The sequence below is a fragment of the Symphalangus syndactylus genome, chromosome 18 (assembly GCF_028878055.3).
Source record: "Symphalangus syndactylus isolate Jambi chromosome 18, NHGRI_mSymSyn1-v2.1_pri, whole genome shotgun sequence".
Classification (NCBI taxonomy): Eukaryota; Metazoa; Chordata; class Mammalia; order Primates; family Hylobatidae; genus Symphalangus; species Symphalangus syndactylus.
In genome coordinates this window covers 34,695,809-34,716,241 of record NC_072440.2, presented here as the reverse complement: position 1 = coordinate 34,716,241, position 20,433 = coordinate 34,695,809, and the positions used below count along the sequence as shown (strand labels likewise).

At 36.5% G+C, this 20,433-nt stretch overlaps 1 protein-coding gene across 2 annotated transcripts in view; it reads left to right on the top strand.

Annotated features, from left to right (window-relative positions):
* The window catches only part of CWC27 (CWC27 spliceosome associated cyclophilin), a 259,577-nt gene that overhangs the window by 199,442 nt on the left and 39,702 nt on the right, over window positions 1-20,433 (top strand). For both annotated transcript variants that reach the window (XM_055252161.2, XM_055252160.2), the window contains exons 12-13: window positions 7,367-7,476; window positions 12,937-13,040. In XM_055252161.2, the coding sequence (XP_055108136.1) occupies window positions 7,367-7,476; window positions 12,937-13,040 (214 nt within the window). The remainder of the gene's footprint in view (window positions 1-7,366; window positions 7,477-12,936; window positions 13,041-20,433) is intronic.

The window sequence follows — 20,433 nt, the reverse complement described above, 5'->3', positions numbered from 1 at the left end:
CTTGGTTTGGCTGGATATGAAATTCTAGGTTGAAAATTCTTTTCTTTAAGAATGTTGAATATCGGCCCCCACTCTCTTCTGGCTTGTAGAGTTTCTGCCGAGAGATCAGCTGTTAGTCTGATGGGCTTCCCTTTGTGGGTAACCCGACCTTTCTCTCTGGCTGCCCTTAACATTTTTTCCTTCATTTCAACTTTGGTGAATCTGACAATTATGTGTCTTGGAGTTGCTCTTCTCAAGGAGTATCTTTGTGGTGTTCTCTGTATTTCCTGAATCTGAATGTTGGCCTGCCTTGCTAGATTGGGGAAGTTCTCCTGGATAATATCCTGCAGAGTGTTTTCCAGCTTGGTTACATTCTCCCCATCACTTTCAGGTACACCAATCAGACGTAGATTTGGTCTTTTCACATAGTCCCATATTTCTTGGAGGCTTTGTTTGTTTCTTTTTATTCTTTTTTCTCTAAACTTCCCTTCTCACTTCATTTCATTCATTTCATCTTCCATCAGAGATACCCTTTCTTCCAGTTGATTGCATCGGCTCCTGAGGCTTCTGCATTCTTCACGTAGTTCTCGAGCCTTGGCTTTCAGCTCCATCAGCTCCTTTAAGGACTTCTCTGCATTGGTTATTCTAGTTATCCATTCATCTAATTTTTTTTTCACAGTTTTTAACTTCTTTGCCATTGGTTTGAATTTCCTCCTGTAGCTCAGAGTAGTTTGATCTTCTGAAGCCTTCTTCTCTCAACTCGTCAAAGTCATTCTCCGTCCAGCTGTGTTCCGTTGCTGGTGAGGAGCTGCATTCCTTTGGAGGAGGAGAGGGGCTCTGCTTTTTAGAGTTTCCAGTTTTTCTGCTCTGTTTTTTCCCCATCTTTGTGGTTTTATCTACTTTTGGTCTTTGATGATGGTGACGTACAGAAGGGTTTTTGGTGTGGATGTCCTTTCTGTTTGTTAGTTTTCCTTCCAACAGACAGGACCCTCAGCTGCAGGTCTGTTGGAGTTTGCTAGAGGTCCACTCCTGTGTTGAAGTCAAAAAGGTCTCACCCATAATCAGAGGATAAAAAGTCAAGTTTTTATACACTTTCCCCCTTTGGAAACCAAAAGCTGCAGTAAAGATAAGATTACAGTCCAAGACTTTGTCAGATGACAGTTGAGTTAGCAATTGAGGCATAGACAACATCCTAGAGTTCGGTTTCATTCTCAGTCCATCTGCTGAAAATTGTTTAACTGGAGCTTCATTAAGAATGGAATATAGTGTACAGGGGTAGATGGAAATAGTATTGAAACGTGTTTGAAGCCTTGTGAAACAAGAGTTACCTTACTTATTTGATCTGGGATCATTTAAATAATAATGAAAAGCCGTAAAATTTTACCCAACTATTTCCTTAGAATTTTTTTTACTTCAGTTAGAGAATATTAAGTCGTTTCTTTGTCATTTTAAATGTAGATCCTATCACCAAACAGATATTATCAAACAGATCCTACAAGTTATGGGTGAATTTTATTCATTCTTCAGATGCTTGCCATCACTATCACTGATTGCCTTATACAAAACATTTATGAAGCTGGTTATGACTATACATTAAGAAGAATGACTAATGCTACAATATTAAAATATTATCAGGGAAAATACATTCAGGAGGATTTGAACTACATGCCTGTGTTTTCATTATCATGGCTAGAAAATATAAAAAGAGTGTTTGGTTTCATAAATACTAACGAAATAAATTGGTACATACATTAAAGTTGTCTTAATTAGCTTTTTACAATATAGGTTAAAATGTGAGAAATGCAGGAGGAAGTAAAATAAAAATGCTAACAAGTCTAAGAGCATCTCAACTGGAAAATCCTTATAACCACTTTTAGAATGTGTATAGCTTCATAATCTAGGAAAAAAAAATAGTTTCCCTTTTCCCTCCATCAATGTAAAAAATTCCATAATATCAAAGAAATGTATTTGTATGGAGAGGGAAAGAGAAAGAAAATCAAGCTTGACTTGTGCAAGAGTCTGTGATATCCTTTGAAAGCTTATCAGTTATAACAAAGAAAAACATATAGAGTTAGCACATAATTGTACAGTCAGTGTGAGTGTATATTTTGATACTTTCATAATTTAATCTGAATGAGAAAGTAATAATAGTTTGTTAGCTGTTTGCCACGTGTCAGACAGTATTTTATTTAATCCTCACAACAGCAAGTGAGGTAGATATTATCATCCCCATTTTATAGCTGAAGAAACTGATGCACAAAAAGATGACATAATGTATCCCTATCTCACACATATAGTAAATTGTGGAACCAGGATTCAGATCAGTCTCACCCAAAGTCTATGCTCTAAGGTGGCATCTCCTGTAATGGAAACTAAGAACACATATTCTTTCTTTTTTACCTACTAGAGGAAATGCGTGTGCTTTAGGTTACTGTCTGAGTGCTAGTTTTAATGTCTTAAGAATATCTTGTGAGTTAAATAAGATTGTCCATAAGTTGATGCTATTAATAATAGATGATAACTAAAGAGGCTTCATTATACTATTCTCTCTATATTTGTGTTGAAATTTTTCCATAATAAAAATTTTTGTTTGTTTTAAAAATACTTTTTGACCAACTAACCTTTCTGGATTGGAAGTTGTTCATTGGTTTGTTCAGTGAGTCTTGATGTGAGAATTAATTACATTGCACATATCTTCTTTTTTTTTTACATTCCCATGATATTTTGGTGGAAGAGAGGTACTGCTATTTGCTCTCCATTCTATGAAAACTGCTTATTTATATTTGCTATTTCATGTTATTTCTTCTAGCATATCAGCCATTTTTACAATTACCCATACTTGTTTCAAAACGTTCCTATTTCTGAAATACTAATCCTGAGATAGTCACAAAGATGATAGTAAATAGCCACTCCTCACTCCTATCTCACACCAGCACCATGACTGTACATGATGGTTGGAACCAAAAGGATGTATTACAGACCTCAACATGGCAGGTTAAGTCAGTACAACTTTGATAGATTCACTATTGTTAAGATTGCAGTTCTCCCCAAATTAATTTATACATTCAATGCAGCTACTGTCAAAACCCTAGCTGACTTATTTGAAGAAATTGTCAAGCTGATTTTAAAATTTATATGGAAAGGCAAAGGAACAAAAATCACCAAAATAGCTGTGAAAAAGAAGACAAAGTTAGAGGGCTTACACTAACTGATTCAAGACTTACTATAAACCTGCAGTAATCAAGACAGTATACCACTGGCACAAGGAGAGACATAGATTAATGGAACAGAAGATAGTGTATAGAAATAGATATACATATATGGTCAATTGATTTTCAAGAAAGGTGCCAAGGTCATTCACCGGAGGTAAGAAAGCCTTTTTAACATATAATGTTGGAACAATTGATGTCTGTATAGAAAAAAAAACTCAACCCTTACCTTACACCATACATAAAAATCAACTTGAAATAAATTATATATCTTAACAGGAAAGCTAAAATTTTATACTACTAAGAGAAAGCATTAGAAAAAAACTTTTGAGACCATGAGGAAAATAAGGACTTTTTAGATAAGACACAAAAAGTGTGATATGAAATTTAAATATTGATAAAATGCTGTTCATCTAATTTTAACTTTTGCTCTTTGAAACATACACTTAAGAAAATGAAAAGGGAAATCAGACTGAGATAAATCATTTACAGAATATATATTTGACAAACGACTTGTATCCAGAATATATAAGAAAACTCTTACAACTCATTAATAAGACAAAAAAATTAATAGACAAAAGATTTGAAAAGAAGATACATAAATGGCCAACAAGCACATAAAAAATGTAATATCACTTGTCATCAGAAAAGTAACACTAGAAACCACAAAATACTGTTTCACACTCTCTAAAATACTCAATTAAATGACAATACCAGATATATTTGGAGATATGGAGCAACTCAAACTCTCCTATATTGAGAGGAATGATGCAGCCAAAATGGTGCAGCCATTTGTAAAACAGTATGGCAGTATCATATAAAATTAAACATACACTTATCACTTGACTCAGCAATCCCACTCCTAGGTATTTACCCCCGAGAAATGAAAATGTATGTCTACAAACAAACTCGTGTGTGTAAATGTTTAAAGAGGCATTATTTGTAGTAGCCAAAAACTGTAAGCAACTCAAAATAAACAAGTTAGAGTATATCCATGCCATGAAATATTATTCAGTTATGCAAAGGAACATGGATGAATCTCAACAATAGTTGCTCACCAAAATAAGCCAGACATAAAAAACTACATACTGTATGATCCCATTTGTATGAGTTTCTAGTAATGGCAAAAATATGGTGCCAGAAAGCAGATCGCTGATGCCTCGTTGCCAGAAGAAGAAAACTGACTGTAAGAGACATTTGGACACTTTGTAGGGTATCTGGAACTTTTCTAGATCTTGATTGCAGTGGAAGTTATATGCTCTATACAATACCAAAAGTCATCACATTTTATATACAAAATTAGTGAGTTTTACTATATGTAACGCCTACCTCAATACAGCTGTTTTTAAAAATTCTATCATTTCATGCATTTAGTTCCCTAAATGAGGTGACTACTCTTTCTAAGTTATTAAAAGGACATTTGTTATTATAAACAACATAGCTACAGAATTTCCATGCTTTATTATATACGTAAATGTACCTATCCTTGACTTTTTAAAATTTATTTTTAAGTCTTCTTTATAGCACTTTTTAAACATTTTCCTACTTCCTGCTCATTCCTAGTAAGTGAAATTAAGTGGTTGGTCCTTGCTAAAAGGGACCGTGTTCAAGAAGATGCGTGTGAAACACATTAAAATAAGCAATGCTGAATCTGTTTTGAAAGTTGTAAGCTTAACTTACCTATGACATGAGATAGCAGAATTCATCTATATCCTTTACATTTATTGCAAAATTCTTACCACACATAAAGGTTTTCAATCTTTTTTAGCTGAAAATGTAAGCAAAGAACTTGTCCTTTCTCTTTTGCATTTTTTTAACCATAAAAACATTAAACAGTTCTACAGATATCCATCACAATTTTCCTTAGAATTTTACAAACTTCTGCCCTAGAAAATGGCAGAAAATAATTATTGACTCCCTAAACGCAATGGAACAGGAGATTCCAGGTGCATGGCAAATGCTAACTATAACTGTGAGGCTGGCGAGGGGAAGAGGGCAAATTACCTTACACCTTCTTATTTTCCCCTTCTCCAATTACATTATTACTTCATTTATTTGACTATTTATTGAATCACTTGCCAAGCACTGTCCTAAGTGTATCTTTGAAAGATATACTTAAGAAAATGAAATGAGGACATGAAATAAGAAAAAAAAAATGAGGACAAATATGATTTGTCCTCAAGGAGTTAATGTCTAGTGAGTTTAAAGAAAAGTAAACAGGAAATCGCCATAAAGTGTGATAAGTGCTAAAGGGTGCTTTGGAAGCTCAGAGGAGAGACATCTAAACCAGACTTCAAGTACAGAATCAGAAAAGGCTCCCTGAAGTGCCAATCAAGCTGAGACCTAAAGGAGGAGCCGGAATTAAGCAAGGAGAATTAACAAGAATGGAGAGATGAAGTGTTTGCAGTATCCCTGAAGGAAGAAAAGCATGTGCAAAGGCGGATGGTTGGTCAAGAGAGCAGAGTTTAAGAATACTAGTTATCAGCCAAGTGAAAGCACATCAAGGTGGATGCGGCAAAGGAGTTGTGAGAGACGTAACTGGAAAGGAAAGCATTAACTGCCTCATGTAGTGATCCTAAGTCATCTTAAAGTGCTTGCTGTTTATCCCAGGACAATGCAAATCTAACTACTGTAGGATAAGAAGAAGAGAGGTATTCAAAGATGTAATTCAGTAGAAAAATATGAAAGTAATTTAATTAATTAATTTATTTATTTATTTATTTATTTATTTATTTATTTTTCTGAGATGGAGTCTTGCTCTGTCGCCCAGGCTGGAGTGCAGTGGCGCAATCTCGGCTCACTGCAAGCTCTGCCTCCCGGGTTCATGCCATTCTCCTGCCTCAGCCTCCCCAGTAGCTGGGAGTACAGGCGCCTGCCGCCATGCCCGGCTAATTTTTTGTATTTTTAGTAGAGATGGGGTTTCACCGTGTTAGCCAGGATGGTCTCGATCTCCTGACCTCGTGTTCCGCCTGCCTCCGCCTCCCAAAGTGCTGGGATTACAGGCGTGAGCCACCGTGCCCGGCCAAAAGTAATTTTTAAACCTACTATAAGAATCACTTCATGTATACCAATTGTGATGGCATACTCTTTTCACTAGTGTTTACTAGTCATGTGTGCCTCAGATATGATTTCTGTATTTAATGGTTCATTTTTCCTTCATACGCTCAGTTTTTAATGTTTGCAGCTGTCAGTTTTGAAACCAGGACTGTCCTTCCAAGTTCTACCAAAATCATATTAGGTGACCACAAAAAGATAACTTGTTTCTTAGTTCAAATTTTTTTTTTGACCAGAAAATCTCTTGAACAAAATGGCTGATTGTTAATATATTGCATATTCATGATGTTCCTCAAGCTAGGTAACAAAGAGACAACTAACAGACTAAAGCTTTGGTAGAAAGATTACTAGCATTCTTGATTACATCTGGCTTATCATTTGTCTTCCAGCCAAAGAGAAGAGAGAGAGAGTGTGTCTGTGTGTGTGTGTGTTTTAGTCACAAATTTTCATTGATATTTATACATGTAAGGTATTATAAAATGTTACTAGTTGGGTTTGTTGGCTTGTTTTTGAGGCAAAACTGTGTTTTATGAACCCAGATGTTAATCTTCACATGGAATTATTGCAGGATCAAACCTATAGATTTGTTTTCTAATTTCTAATTCAGTAAAGATTATTTTTGTCTGCTTTTGCTGTTTTGACTTATTTGTTAGATATATTTATTTTCTATGATGCCGTTAAATTGAAGGTTGTTATTGTTATAACTGGGGAACAAAAATGTCAGGTAATTGGAATATCAACCAATATTTGAAAGGTTGTATCTTCTAAGGCAGGGAAACAATGTAAAATGGTATTGCTGAATTTTAGGAAAACCTTAATTATTTTAAAAGTGAGATAGATGATTTTATAATCAACTTAAATAAGGACATGTGAGAAGAACAATTACAGTAGTGCAGTGTATAGTAAATATATGTATAAAATCGGCTCATAAATTAACATCAGTCACATTCTAATTTAGGAAGTAGTTACAGAGCTGGTGGGGCTTACAGGTTTTCTTTTGAAATTTAATGGCGAAAACCAAGCCCAAGTGCCAACCTCCTCTTCAGCAACAGGAGCATAAACATTGCTATAAATCCACAGAGCTATTTTACTACTTATTCTAAAAATATTCTACTATTCTTTAGAGGAAGAAGCCACTCCAGATGGTGCTGTTGCCGAATACAGAAGAGAAAAGCAAAAGTATGAAGCTTTGAGGAAGCAACAGTCTAAGAAGGGAACTTCCCGGGAAGATCAGGTAACTTCAAAAACCCAAACCCATACAGAATTTATTGTCTTTTTATTGTTTTTAAGTGTTTCTAAATGGAGCCTAATTTGATTATATATCAGGAGAAGCACTACCTCTTAAAAATAAAAAAGAATATATTTATATAGGGTGGACATTGGCCACTCACATAAAGATTCAAACTCTGGAGTTCTTTCCAGACATTGGTGGTGAAAAAGCCTGGAACTTCCACGTTTCAACCTGGTACTCCCACAGTAAGCAAGGAACCTCATAAAGCCATGTATCTTCAGAAACCCAGGTGGAACCTCTGTGTAGTGAATATTATGAAATGAAGAAGTGATGATTATAAATGATGAGAGAGTCTCTTCCACCCCGACATCTTGCATGCTGACTAGCCAGCCTAGCTTGAAATCGTACACTGTCTGGAAATAAGTCATTTGGTCTACTAGCTGACTTCTATTGTAATAAAACTGTGTTTATTACAAGTAATTCCTGAATTTTTAGGTAGTAATATTAAGAAGTTGTCAGAAATCAAGAATGAAAAGAGATGGGAAGCTAGCTCAACAATTTGGGAGTCAGCACTATGTGCCATGCAGTGCTTGACACTTAATAAAACAAATCTCTTAAGCAGCCCTTCATGTTGAAAAGTTAGAGGGCAGACCGAAATCATTTATTTTTGGTGCTGCTATATATATGTCTATATATATATATACATATACATAGACATATATATTAATATATATGGATATAAACAAACTGCCTTATATATATATATGGACACACCATTTTAGTTGTATAAATAAAACAGGCAAAATAAAAGTAAATTAAAAAGCCCAAACCTGTCTGGATAATTTCTTAATTTCATTAAGAAAAAGTACATTATTAACTTGTTTTCATGAAATCACAAAGTCTTCTAAATAGCAACCATAATGACTATACTACCAGAGATACTAAGGATGACTCATTCATTCATTCCTTCCCCCTCCCCCTACTCCCTTGTAGCAAATAATTATTAAGAACCTGCCATGTACTAATCACTGTATTTGGCAGTCAACACATGAACACATCCCTGCTCTCTCTGATCTATCAGGGAAAAGAGCTAGTTAAACAAGTAATACCAGTGAAAGTGGGTGAGCATTATGAAAGGGTAGGTACAGGAAGCCATGTAGATGAATAACAGAGGGGCCTAACATGGCTTAAGAATCTGGGAAATTTCCTAAGGAAATGATTTGTCAGCTGAACTTCAAAGGTTGTGTAGGAGACAGCCAGATGGAGGCAGAGCATGGCTAGACAAAAGGAACAGTGCGTACATGAAAAGTCTTCAACCTCTTAGCAAAGAACTAAAAGATATTAAATATGACTGTAACATAAACTAAGAGAAGGAGAAAGATGAGGCTGAAGAGGTAAGCAAAAGTAAGTTCGTACAAGGTATTTTTAAACCATGTTAAGGAGTTTAGAATTTATCCTAAAGGCCATGGGGAACCATTGACAGAAGGAAGTGATATGATCTCACTTTCATTTTAGGAAGATCTCTCTAACTGGGCTGCAATATGGAGATTAGACTGGATACAGGACAGGACCAGAGGCACAGGGCCCAGTTGGGAGACTCTTGTGTTAGATATGCATAAACAGAGTGTGCCAAGATTGGGCCCCTTCAACATAGCTTCTACATTCTGGGAAGGCTCTCACTGTGCTGAAAGAGCATTCCTGGAAGTAGTTGGCCATTCATTCCTTCAGGAAAAGCCATAACTGAATAATTCCCCTGCAGATGCCAATCAGAATGCCTCCATGCAGATCCTATCTTCTTCACACTATAACATATGTGTCCCATTATTTTTGTGATTTTTTTTTCCACCCAGCGTCTTCTCTAGCCTTTATAATAAAGCAGGAGAAAGTCTAATCTTAAATATAGAAGAAGCTAAAAATAGCCAAGAGGATGTTTTTTGTTTGCCACAGTCTCTCCTCTTTGAGCAAATGCCAGTAGCTCATTAATTGGCTCTAAAAACAAACTGCCTTGTCACTTGTAACTCAGGGAGAAAGATCCAGGTCTAGTATAATTTTCTAGGAAGTTTTAAAATTTCATTCCACTTAGAAGTCTTTTTTGTTTTCATTTTTCTTTGTGCTTTTAAAAAAGACATTTCCAAGTATGCAAACGTCCATCATTAAAAATTAGTAAGGGCCAGGCATGGTGACTCACTCTTGTAATCCCAGGACTTTGGGAGGCCAAGATGGGAGGATCCCTTGAGCCCAGGAGTTTGAGACCAGCCTAGGGAGACCCCCATCTCTACAGAAAAAAAAAAAAAAATAGTTCGGCATGGTGGTGTGCATCTGTGGTCCCAGCTACTTGGGAGGCTAAGGCAGGAGGATCACTTGAGCCCAATAGGTTGACGCTGTAGTGAGCCATGATTGCACCATTGCACTCCAGCCTGGGTGACAGAGTGAGACTCTATCTCTTTTTTTTTTTTTTTTTTTTTTGAGACAGAGCCTCGCTGTCGCCCAGGCTGGAGTGCAGTGGCACGATCTTGGCTCACTGCAGGCTCCACCCCCCGGGGTTCACGCCATTCTCCTGCCTCAGCCTCTTTTAAGCTATAGTGTATTAGTCCATTTTCACACTGCTGATAAAAACATACCCAAAACTGGGAAAAAAAGGAGGTTTAATTTGACTTACAGTTCCACCTGGCTGAGGAGGTCTCACAATCATGGCAGAGGGTGAAAGGCAGTTCTTACATGGTGGTGGCAAGACAGAATGAGGAAGAAGAAAAGGTGGAAACCCCTGATAAAGCCATCAGATCTTGTGAGACTTATTCACTATCACGAGAATAGCATGGGAAAGACCAGCCCCCATGATTCAATTACCTCCCACCGGGTCCCTCCCATAATGGGAATTCTGGGAGTTACAATTCAAGTTGAGATTTGGGTAGGGACATAGCCAGACCATATCATATACATTAAATAGATAGATATGGAGATAAGCATGTGGAGAGATACATTTATGCAATAGTAGATATAGATAGATATAGATACAGATGTATAAACACATACACACACACACACATACTACCTCGAAGTATATTTACCAAAATATTAACAGTGGTTATTCTGTGTGGTGGGATAACAGTTATTTTACTTCTATTTTTCAATATTTTTACAGTAATCTGTTTTCTTATCAATAAGCAAATACAATAAGAATTAATAAGCAATGGAGCATTTTTAATGAATAAGGTTTAAAAACAAGGGATGCTTTATCTGTTAACATTGTTGGAAGAGCTTAATTCTATAATCTGTACTCTAAAAACAGATAAAATATCTAAATGCTAACATACTCTGCAGCCCTCAGAATGCCTATGATGATATTCTATAGGAACTTATAAATTTTCCCCAAAACTCATCTCATTCAGTAGCTATGATAATGCATGTATTTTTAGCTGTTGAATATGTGGGCATTAAATTTTGCAGAAAAGTAGAAGATGCTTTTTACTATCATTTTTTTAAGCAATAACCAACCACCTTTTTCTTGCAGTTATTTTGGCACCATTTGTCTTTATTAAGCTTGAGTTCTAGATTGCCCAGACCTACTTGACTTTTTCATGAACTGTAATCTTATTGATACTCTCTAGATAAATTCTGGAGCTTAGGAATGTATTGTGACTCTCTAATATACCAGTTATTCACATGTTGAACTGTCACACATCTTTTTCCTTATGAAATGTGAGGATTTCAGTATTGAATTCAACATACCAAAATCTTGATTAGGCCCTTGGTTTCTCGGACAGGTAGTATTTTATCCCATTTCACAATGATGTACTCCGTAAATATGTCGAATAGAAAAACCTTTTTCTAGCTTCTGTTGTCTGCTCAAATTCTGGAGTAGACTGTTAAGATCTAGGAGACAGTGTGATTACAAAATTATAGCCACTTGCTTCTTCTTGCCCACAGAAAGCATAGGAGCCAAACAAGAATTCACAGTAATGTTCCCCCTACGCACACACACATTTTAAAAAAATATACTTAACACAATATTTGTATTCATCTTTCACTTAACAATAGAATGCAATGTTTCATGTATATAATTTTTAATGACAATAGCATATTTATAATTTTCAATAACAGTAGCATATTTAGGCCAGGAACGGTGGCTCACACCTGTAATCCCAACACTTTGGGAGGCCGAGGCGTGTGGAACACTTGAGGTTAGGAGTTGGAGACCAGCCTGGCCAATATAATGAAACCCCATCTCTACTAAAAATACAAAAAAATTAGCTGGGCGTGGTGGCACGTGCCTGTGGTCTCAGCTACTCAGGAGTCTGGGGTAGGAGAATCGCTTGAACCTGGGAGGCGGAGGTTGCAGTGAGCCAAGATCGTGCCATTGCACTCCAGCCTGGGCCTCACAGCGAGACTCTGTCTCAAAAAAATAAAAATAAAATTTTTAAATAGCATATTTATTGCTTTTTACTAAATTTATCTAGTTTCTTATTGATAGACATCTAACAGGTTTTCATTTTTCCATTTGTATGAGTAATGCTGCAGTGCACATCTTGTGCGTAAGCCATTTTCTCTGTTTCACATTATTTTTCTATCGTCCCAGGATTGGAATTACTCAGTCAAGGGGGAATGATCATCTTAAAGTTTCCAATATGTATCAACAGCTTTCTAAAGATATTCCAATTTACTTATTTTCCAACAGTTAATATGTTCATTCTACCTTCCCAATATTGATATTTTTATATTTTTGGAAATTTGTGAAATAAACAATACTATTTTTTTATTTTTGATTTCACATAACTTAGTGAATTACCTTTCTTTCTTATAGACACTAAACTCTTAACTATAAATGAGCATACATTTTTTATTTTATTTTATTTTATTTTATCTTATTTTATTTTATTTATTTAGAGACAGTCTCACTCTGTTACCCATGCTGGAGTGCAGTGGCACAATCATAGGTCACTACAGCCTGAAACTCCTAGGCTCAAGGGATCCTCCTGCCTCAGGCTTCATAGTAGCTGGGACTACAGATGCACACCACCACATCTGACTTTTTTTCTTTTCTTTTTGTAGTGATAGAGCCTCACTACATTACCCCTGCTGGTCTTGAGGTCTTGAACTCTTGGGCTTAAAAGATCCTCCCACTTTGGCCTCCCAGAGTGCTGGGACATGAACCAATGCACCAAGCCAAATGTGTATTTTTAAAAGTTGAGTCTTCTGTCTTCTACATAAGCAAACTCGTTTCCCAAATCAGAAAATAGTCACCTATCTCTGAGGGGAAATGTCAGTGCAAATCCAAACAGCACAATGTCAAGGTTTATTAATGTCACTATTGCAGCCTAAAGGTAGTTTTGTCCTTTTTGTTCAAAATCAAACATTTTGTTTTACATCCAAGTAGGATATTTCCTTTTCTACCAAACTTAAGCGTCTCTTTTAAAATTATATTTATCTTTATCAGAAAACTTAACAGTCTAATTGTTATTTCAGACCCTTGCACTGCTGAACCAGTTTAAATCTAAACTCACTCAAGCAATTGCTGAAATGCCTGAAAATGACATTCCTGAAACAGAAGTAGAAGATGATGAAGGATGGTAAGGACTTTGATTTCTGTATATTAACCACGAACAAATAGGCTCAGAGCAGAGACACTACTGGGACATTTCCACTATATCATCCTTTTGTTTTCAGACTTTACCATCACCATTATAGGACCTCGGCAACTTTTGACTTTATTTCAGTTCAATATAAAGTAAAATAAATAAATGCACCAAGCACTGAAGAAACAAACATTTATTGAGCACTTGATGTGTCCAGCATTTTGCTAGTCAGTAAAACATGCACAAGAAATATATGACACTATCCCAGCTCTAAGTAACTTTCTAATATTGTGGAAAAGATGAGACTCACATTAAACAACTCGAAAACAACCTTAGAAGACAATAAATCAATAATTTCTTACATTTTCCCACAAACATTTTAGAACTCAGTAATCTATTTCATAATCCTACTAACTTCCTCTTCAAAGTTATGATCTACAGGATCCTAGCAACTCATACATAGTTAATTTTATTTTTATCTTTGGATATTTTTCAGCTTTTTAAGACACCGATAAGAAATAATGACATGTACATATCCTTTGCTTAGAACTTTATCCTATACTGGCAAAAAAAAAAAAAAGGAATAAAAATTGTGTTTTTCTTTATCACACCCCTCTGTCCTCAAGTTGACTTCACATGCAGTGTATTAGGCCTCCCCACACCTAACTGCCTCCACCTCCCACTACACCTTGGCTCAGCCACATTGCTGCAAGCAAGCCAATGTATCACCCCCCTACACATGACTCACCCTCTGGAGCCTCTGAACCATCATATGTGCCATTACCCCAACCCAGAATCATAGCCTCAGTTCTCTCTGCCAAACAGCATCTCCCCTGTTTCAAAACTCTGTTCAACACTCCCATCCTCCAGGAAAGCAGTCAGCAAGATTTGTTGAGCACTCACAAATCTAGAGGGTGGAGGAAGGAGGGCTGGAACACACATTTAAAAAGACATAAAAACACTTATTAAGAAAACATTCAAACACGTAAGACTCTGCAACTGTATATAACTTTAATCAAAAGGGCTGAGGGCATGATGATTTGAATGGAATTAATCCTATCTAGCCTAGGACCCTGAAAGCCCTTGTCTATTTCTCAATTAATTTATAGCTTTCATATGATGTGGGTTATGATGCCAGTTTTTGTAAGATCCTAGATATCTTTTAATAGGTTTCTATTACTTATATAGATTTGTTTATACAAATAACTTGCTTGACGGTGGAAGCTGTCTCCTTCCATAGTTTGGTGCCAAAGGTGAAGGCTCAGTGAATGTTGATTGACCCATAGAGTTAAATGGACATTGTATAGAACTTTTTATTTTATATGACTGGACAGGTTTAGTTTAGTTTTCTTTTGGGTTTTTGGTTTTTTTTTGTGGGGGGGATTCCTTGAATGTCTCAAAATCTCTTTCAAATGCTTTGGGTTCAGCCACCACACAAAAAATGTTTCGCCAAGTCCTCTTCCCTTTATTTTTGAATCCATATGCATTTTTAAAGGAAATATGACCCATGTGTTTCTGATTCATTTACACTTAACTCATCAAGATGGTGTTTTGTAAGAGCAGTTTGATGCCCAATAAGTTTTTTTAACCTTTTTATAAGCCATTTAAGTCCTTTTTTATTGAACAGGAAAGTCACCAACAAATTCAAACCCCAGAAGTTTCATTTGAAACTCATAACCCACAGGATTCAAATTTACTTTCAACTTGGCAAGACCATTTAACTTCTCAAGGTTCTTCCTAGCCCCTTGGTTCAGTATTCTCTCATTTTGAATTCCTCATTAGCTTCAGATACCAATGATGTATTTTTAAAAGTGCCATTCCTGTTTTCATGTTATTTGATTATACAATCAATTTTCTGTCTAACATTCTCATTAGAAAGTTTAAAATGGTGAAACCTCACTGGACATGGGGAAAACAATCACTGGTCGATGATGTTGGCTAATTCTCCATTGGGAGAAAAAAATAAATGGTGAAGAAGTGGGAAACAAGTTAAAGGAACCATTAGCAGGTCTTCAGGGGGTTCATTTCTGCTTTCAATTGCAGTCTCCTAAGGAGAAAGTCAGAGCTGTACGCTATGAACCTCCAGAATTTTTTTGGTATTTGTTTTATCTAACATCTAACAAAAATACCTTTCATGTTCAAGGCACTATGCAGAATCAGATAGCATATATAGGGCCCTTATGTAATGCCTTTTTATTGCAATTTAGACCTTTGGATTTTGTAACCTGATAAACAACAATATCATTTCTGTTCAGTTTAGCTTTCTCAAGTCTCTGGTGATTTAGATCCTCTCTCATAAAGTATATTCTTCTCAGGAAAGGAATCTTATATTCAGAATGATTTATAACAAATATTATGAGTGCATGGCATGTGCATGTGTGTTATGCATAAATTACATGGTTCCCAGACTATTTTGTAAGTCACAGTTGCCACTTTTCTAAGAAGTGAAAGTCAGCCAGTGTGCTGTACTACACTGTCAGGGTCTGTTATCTGAGGTAAAATGATTGCTTCTAAGACATTTTTATGTGTCCGCATGAGTGGCCACACATTGAGGGATCATTTTCATTTTCTGTCAAGATAGAAACCATTACCAATTTGTTATGTTTTCTTTTACTTGGCAAACTATTCTATTCGCATTTTTGGCTGAGCTGCTGTATTGGCATGGTATATACAACAGACATTTGGGTACCATTCAGCAGCATTATACTTTTTATGCAAAAAAAAAAAAAAGTAGGAGAGGGAGAGAAAGAAAAGAAATATGATTCTATTGTAAATAGTGCATATGGTGTTTGAAAATTATTCCCAGATTTCACTGTCTAACGAGGCATTTAAAGAAGTGTTATTAGTAGATCTAAACTGAAATGCATGATAGAAATTTTTCACTCAGAATTACTAGGATTCCTCCTTTGTTCAGATATACACTATCAATATTTAGTAATAGTGATGGTACCAGATTCCAGTTTAGCAGGTAGAGTGGTCTCTTTGTCACTATATTCCTTAGTCCCACAGTATCACAGACTCATTTAGCTATAGAACCCTTCTTCGAGCATGGATTTTATGAAACTGATTAGACATATGGCAGGAGGAACTTATCCAGGGATTCATATGACCATATGGATGAAGTCCATATGCCAAATTGGGTTTGGTTAGATGAAGCTTGGTGAGCTCCCAAAAAAGTTTCAAGAAAGATAGCCACCTGCTGCTTACACAACAAAATTGGCATTTCTAAGGAGAGGAGAAAAATTAAATCTATGTGAATAGGCTTCGATCTTATGGACATTAACTCTTCACTACTATGTTTCATTGAAAATTTCTTTCCAGATTGTTAAATCTAAGATTAACTTGAAACATTACAGCACATATACAAGATAAAATAATAAACAATATAATGGTCTGTCTGCCTTCTTCCCTCTTTCTCTTCTTCTCTCTCCCCTCCGTCACTTTCTTCCATAGTACATACAGTATTTAGTATTATAAAAATTTGAAAAATACCAACAATGGCATGGTTGCCTCAAGTAAATATTTTACTGATTATTATATAATTAAAAGATGTTCACTGTGGCCAGGCATGGTGGCTCACGCCTGTAATCCCAGCACTTTGGGAGGCCAAGGCGGGTGGATCACCTGAGGTCAAGAGTTTGAGACCAGCCTGGCCAACATGGCGAAACCCCATCTCTACTAAAAATACAAAAATTTGCCGGGCATGGTGGCGGGTGCCTGTAGTCCCAGCTACTCAGGAGGCTGAGGCACAAGAATCTCTGGAACCCGAGAGGTGGAGGTTGCAGTGAGCCGAGATCGTGCCACTGCACACCAATCTGGTTGACAGAGCGAGACTCCGTCTCAAAAAAAAAAAAAAAAAATGTTCACTGTGGAAAAATCAGAATGCAGACATGCTCAAAAAAGGTAAATGAAAATTACCTATGATCCCAAACTCAAAGATAAATACTGTTAATTGATACATATCAATTTATATATTTATGCTATTTACGTCAAATATGTAAAAGTATATTTTTATACACGTTAATTTATATCTGTCCAGGTATTTCTATGCACATACATATTTTAAACAGAAATTAGATCATATAGTACTACGGCTTTATAACTTGCTTTTTTTCCTCAGCAATATGCAGTGACTACTTCTCCTTATCATGTATAATTTTATGATGTAATTTTTATCTTTTGTATTATGACCATCATATTCCACTATATGATGAACCACAAATTTACTTGACCATGTTGTTGGATATTTAAACAATGCTGTAATATCCTTGTTTCTATGTCATTGCCCATTTTCTTAGGATAAATTTCTAAAACTAGAATTGCTTACTCAGTGAGTACACCTGTTGACTTCTGCTACATATTTTCAAATGGCTTTCACAAAATATCATTCTAATTTGTACTCCGAAGTAAATACAATTTAAGACTTGTCTTTAGGGCTATTAGAATCTCAAGAGTTAATTAAGATTCCTTGAAGAGCTTAGTGAAAGAGATTAACGTTTTAGAAGAAATACTTTGCCTTCTTAAATTTTTTAAAAATAAAAACACAGTGTGGTTTGCTTCTGTTTTTCATAAAACTATACAAGTTTCAACTTAGCTCCTCTTCTTAGGAGCCTTATCTCCAAATAGTCTTGTTCTTGGTTCTGAAAAATTCTCCTTCTAAGATAACCGTATGGGTTAAAACTTCTGGATATGGATTTTTTTTTCAGTTTTATTATTGCACTTTGGCTAGTGTTAAAAATCAGTTTTAGCCATCAGTCAGACAGTTTGTATCTGCTAGAGATTGAAGTTCTGAGAACCAAGGTTTGGCTTAAAGAAGTTTTAAAGCTTTCCTTTGAAGTTAGCATAGTGCAGAAGCAACAAGTACCAGCTGTCTGTATCCAAAACAGTGAAATCTTAATAATACAGATGTAAAAAAGAGATTGAATTTTAGACCCAGTCAGACCTCATTATAAGATACCATGAAAGAACATAGCTTCATCTCATTGCTTATACTAGCGAAGCTTTCAACACCTTTTATATGTAATACATACTGTAATTTTTGTATAGTTTAGTCATGTATTGAATGAAGGGTGAAATGACAACAAATGAATTTTTGTTTTTTTGAGACAGAGTCTCAGTCTGTTGCCCAGGCTGGAGTGCACTGGTGCAGTCAAAGCTCACTCCAGCCTCAAAGTTCCAGGCTCAAGTGATCCTCCACCTCAGCCTCCCAAGTAGCTAAGACCACAGGCATACACCACCATACTCGGCTAATTTCTTTTTTTTTTTTAAGATAGCATCTCACTATGTTGCCCAGGCTGATCTCGAACTCCTGGCCTCAAATGATCTTCCCGCTTCGGCCTCCCAAAGTATTGGGAGAATATTTCAATTATTTTCCCCTTCATTCAAACAGGACATTGTCAAGCACAGTTTAGTATAGATGAACACAAATACAGCTATAAGGGTGGAGACTGAAAATAATGAAGGCCCAAGTTAGCTAAATGAACTTAGCCAACTTCACCCTTTAGTATTAGGCAGTGGAACTCAAATTATTGGTCTCTGGGCCCTTTACACCAGGGGTCCCCAACCCCGAGGCTGCAGACTGGTACTGGTCCACGGCCTGTTAGGAACTGAGCCGCCCAGCAGGCAGTAAGCAGCAGGCAAGCGAGCTTTACTGCCTGAGCTCCACCTCCTGTCAGATCAACGGCGGCATTAGATTCTCATAGGAGTGCAAACCCTGTTGTGAACTACACCTGCGAGGGATCTAGGTCGCATGCTCATTATGAGACTCTAATGACTGATGGTCTGAAACAGAACAGTTTCATCCTGAAATCAACACCCCCTCACTCCCATTCATGGAAAAACTGTCTTCCACAAAACTGGTTCCTGGTGCCAAAAAAGGTTGGGGGCCACTGCTTTACACTGCTAAAAATTCCTGAGGACTTCGAAGAGCTTTTGTTTATATGGAATATATCTATTAATAATATGTTATAAACAACATACTTTTATTAAAAAAAATTATGCCTGCAAAACAAAAAATTTAGTGATATGAGTGGCATTGTTATTTACATTTTTTTGTAAATCTCTGAAATCTGGCGTGATAGGAGCATTTCTGCTTTACTCTGCTTTATCTCACACTTCATGTATTCTCTGAAAAATTCCACTGTACACTCATGAGGGGATAAGAATGGAATAGACAAACAAGTGTCTTAGTATTCATACGAAAATAAATTTGACCTTGCAGACACACAGGGATCCCCGAGTCACACTTGAAGAACCACTGGGACAAGTCATCTCTGGTCATTGAGTGTGTAATGATGGTCCTTTTTTAATCACAGATTATGACCCAATCTATAGGTCCTGAGAAGCTTTCTTCCAGGTCCCAGTTTGTGATCCTTGTTCTCAAGTAGAAGCAACGTGGTACTTTCTGAAATAAATGTGCACGTTGTCACTGGCCTAGGCCTGGTACAACAGAGTCCTAACTGCTTCCCCATCAACCCTTTTCTGGCCCTTAACTGTTTTGAAGTGGCCTGTGACATGGCATTTGGTTTTATGTTCTTGTTTACTTTTCTAAATTTTTTCTCACACAAAGTAGTATTTGAATGTATTCTTTTACTGTTGTTGTTGTTGTTGTTGTTGAGACAGAGTTTTGCTCTTGTTGCCCAGGCTAGAGTCCACTGACAAGATCTTGGCTCACTGCAACCTGCGCCTCCCCAGGTTCAAGTGATTCTTGTGCCTCAGCCTCCTGAGTAGCTAGGACCACAGGTGCGCACCACCACATCCAGCTAATTTTTTGTATTTTTAGTAGAGATGGGGTTTCACCATGTTGGTCAGACTGGTCTCGAACTCCTGACCTCAGGTGATCTGCCCGCCTCAGCCTCCCAAAGTGCTGGGATTACAAGCATGAGCTACCACGCCTGGCCTTTAGTTTTTTTCATTCTTATATTTGTGCCTAGCCTCTGCAATTCACAAAATAATGTCCTACTGATTCTAAGTGCTTCACATGCACTTGACTGTATGGGGTAGGTATTATTTATTATCTTTATTTACACATGAAAGAACTGAGGCACAGTGAAGTTAAATAATTTATCTGCTTTTTGGTCCTCATAGTACTGTATCCAGTGCCTGGTTCCTAATGGGCTTTCAAAAAATATTTGTTGATGTTATGTGCATCAAGATCTGTCCTGTGGAAAATAATGGTTGGCTATATACCATACTGTTACCAGTGGTTAGCTGGAGATGCAGGTGGGAGGATAACAGGTACAAATGGGCATGGAAAGAAGGTATAATTAACTTCTTTAAATGTCTTTCAATCATTTCACTTGTTACAATGAGCAATCCGGTAGTAATTTTTAATCTGTCCTGTACTTGCTTGCCTTCTGTATTTTCTTTTGGATGAAATGTCTGTTCA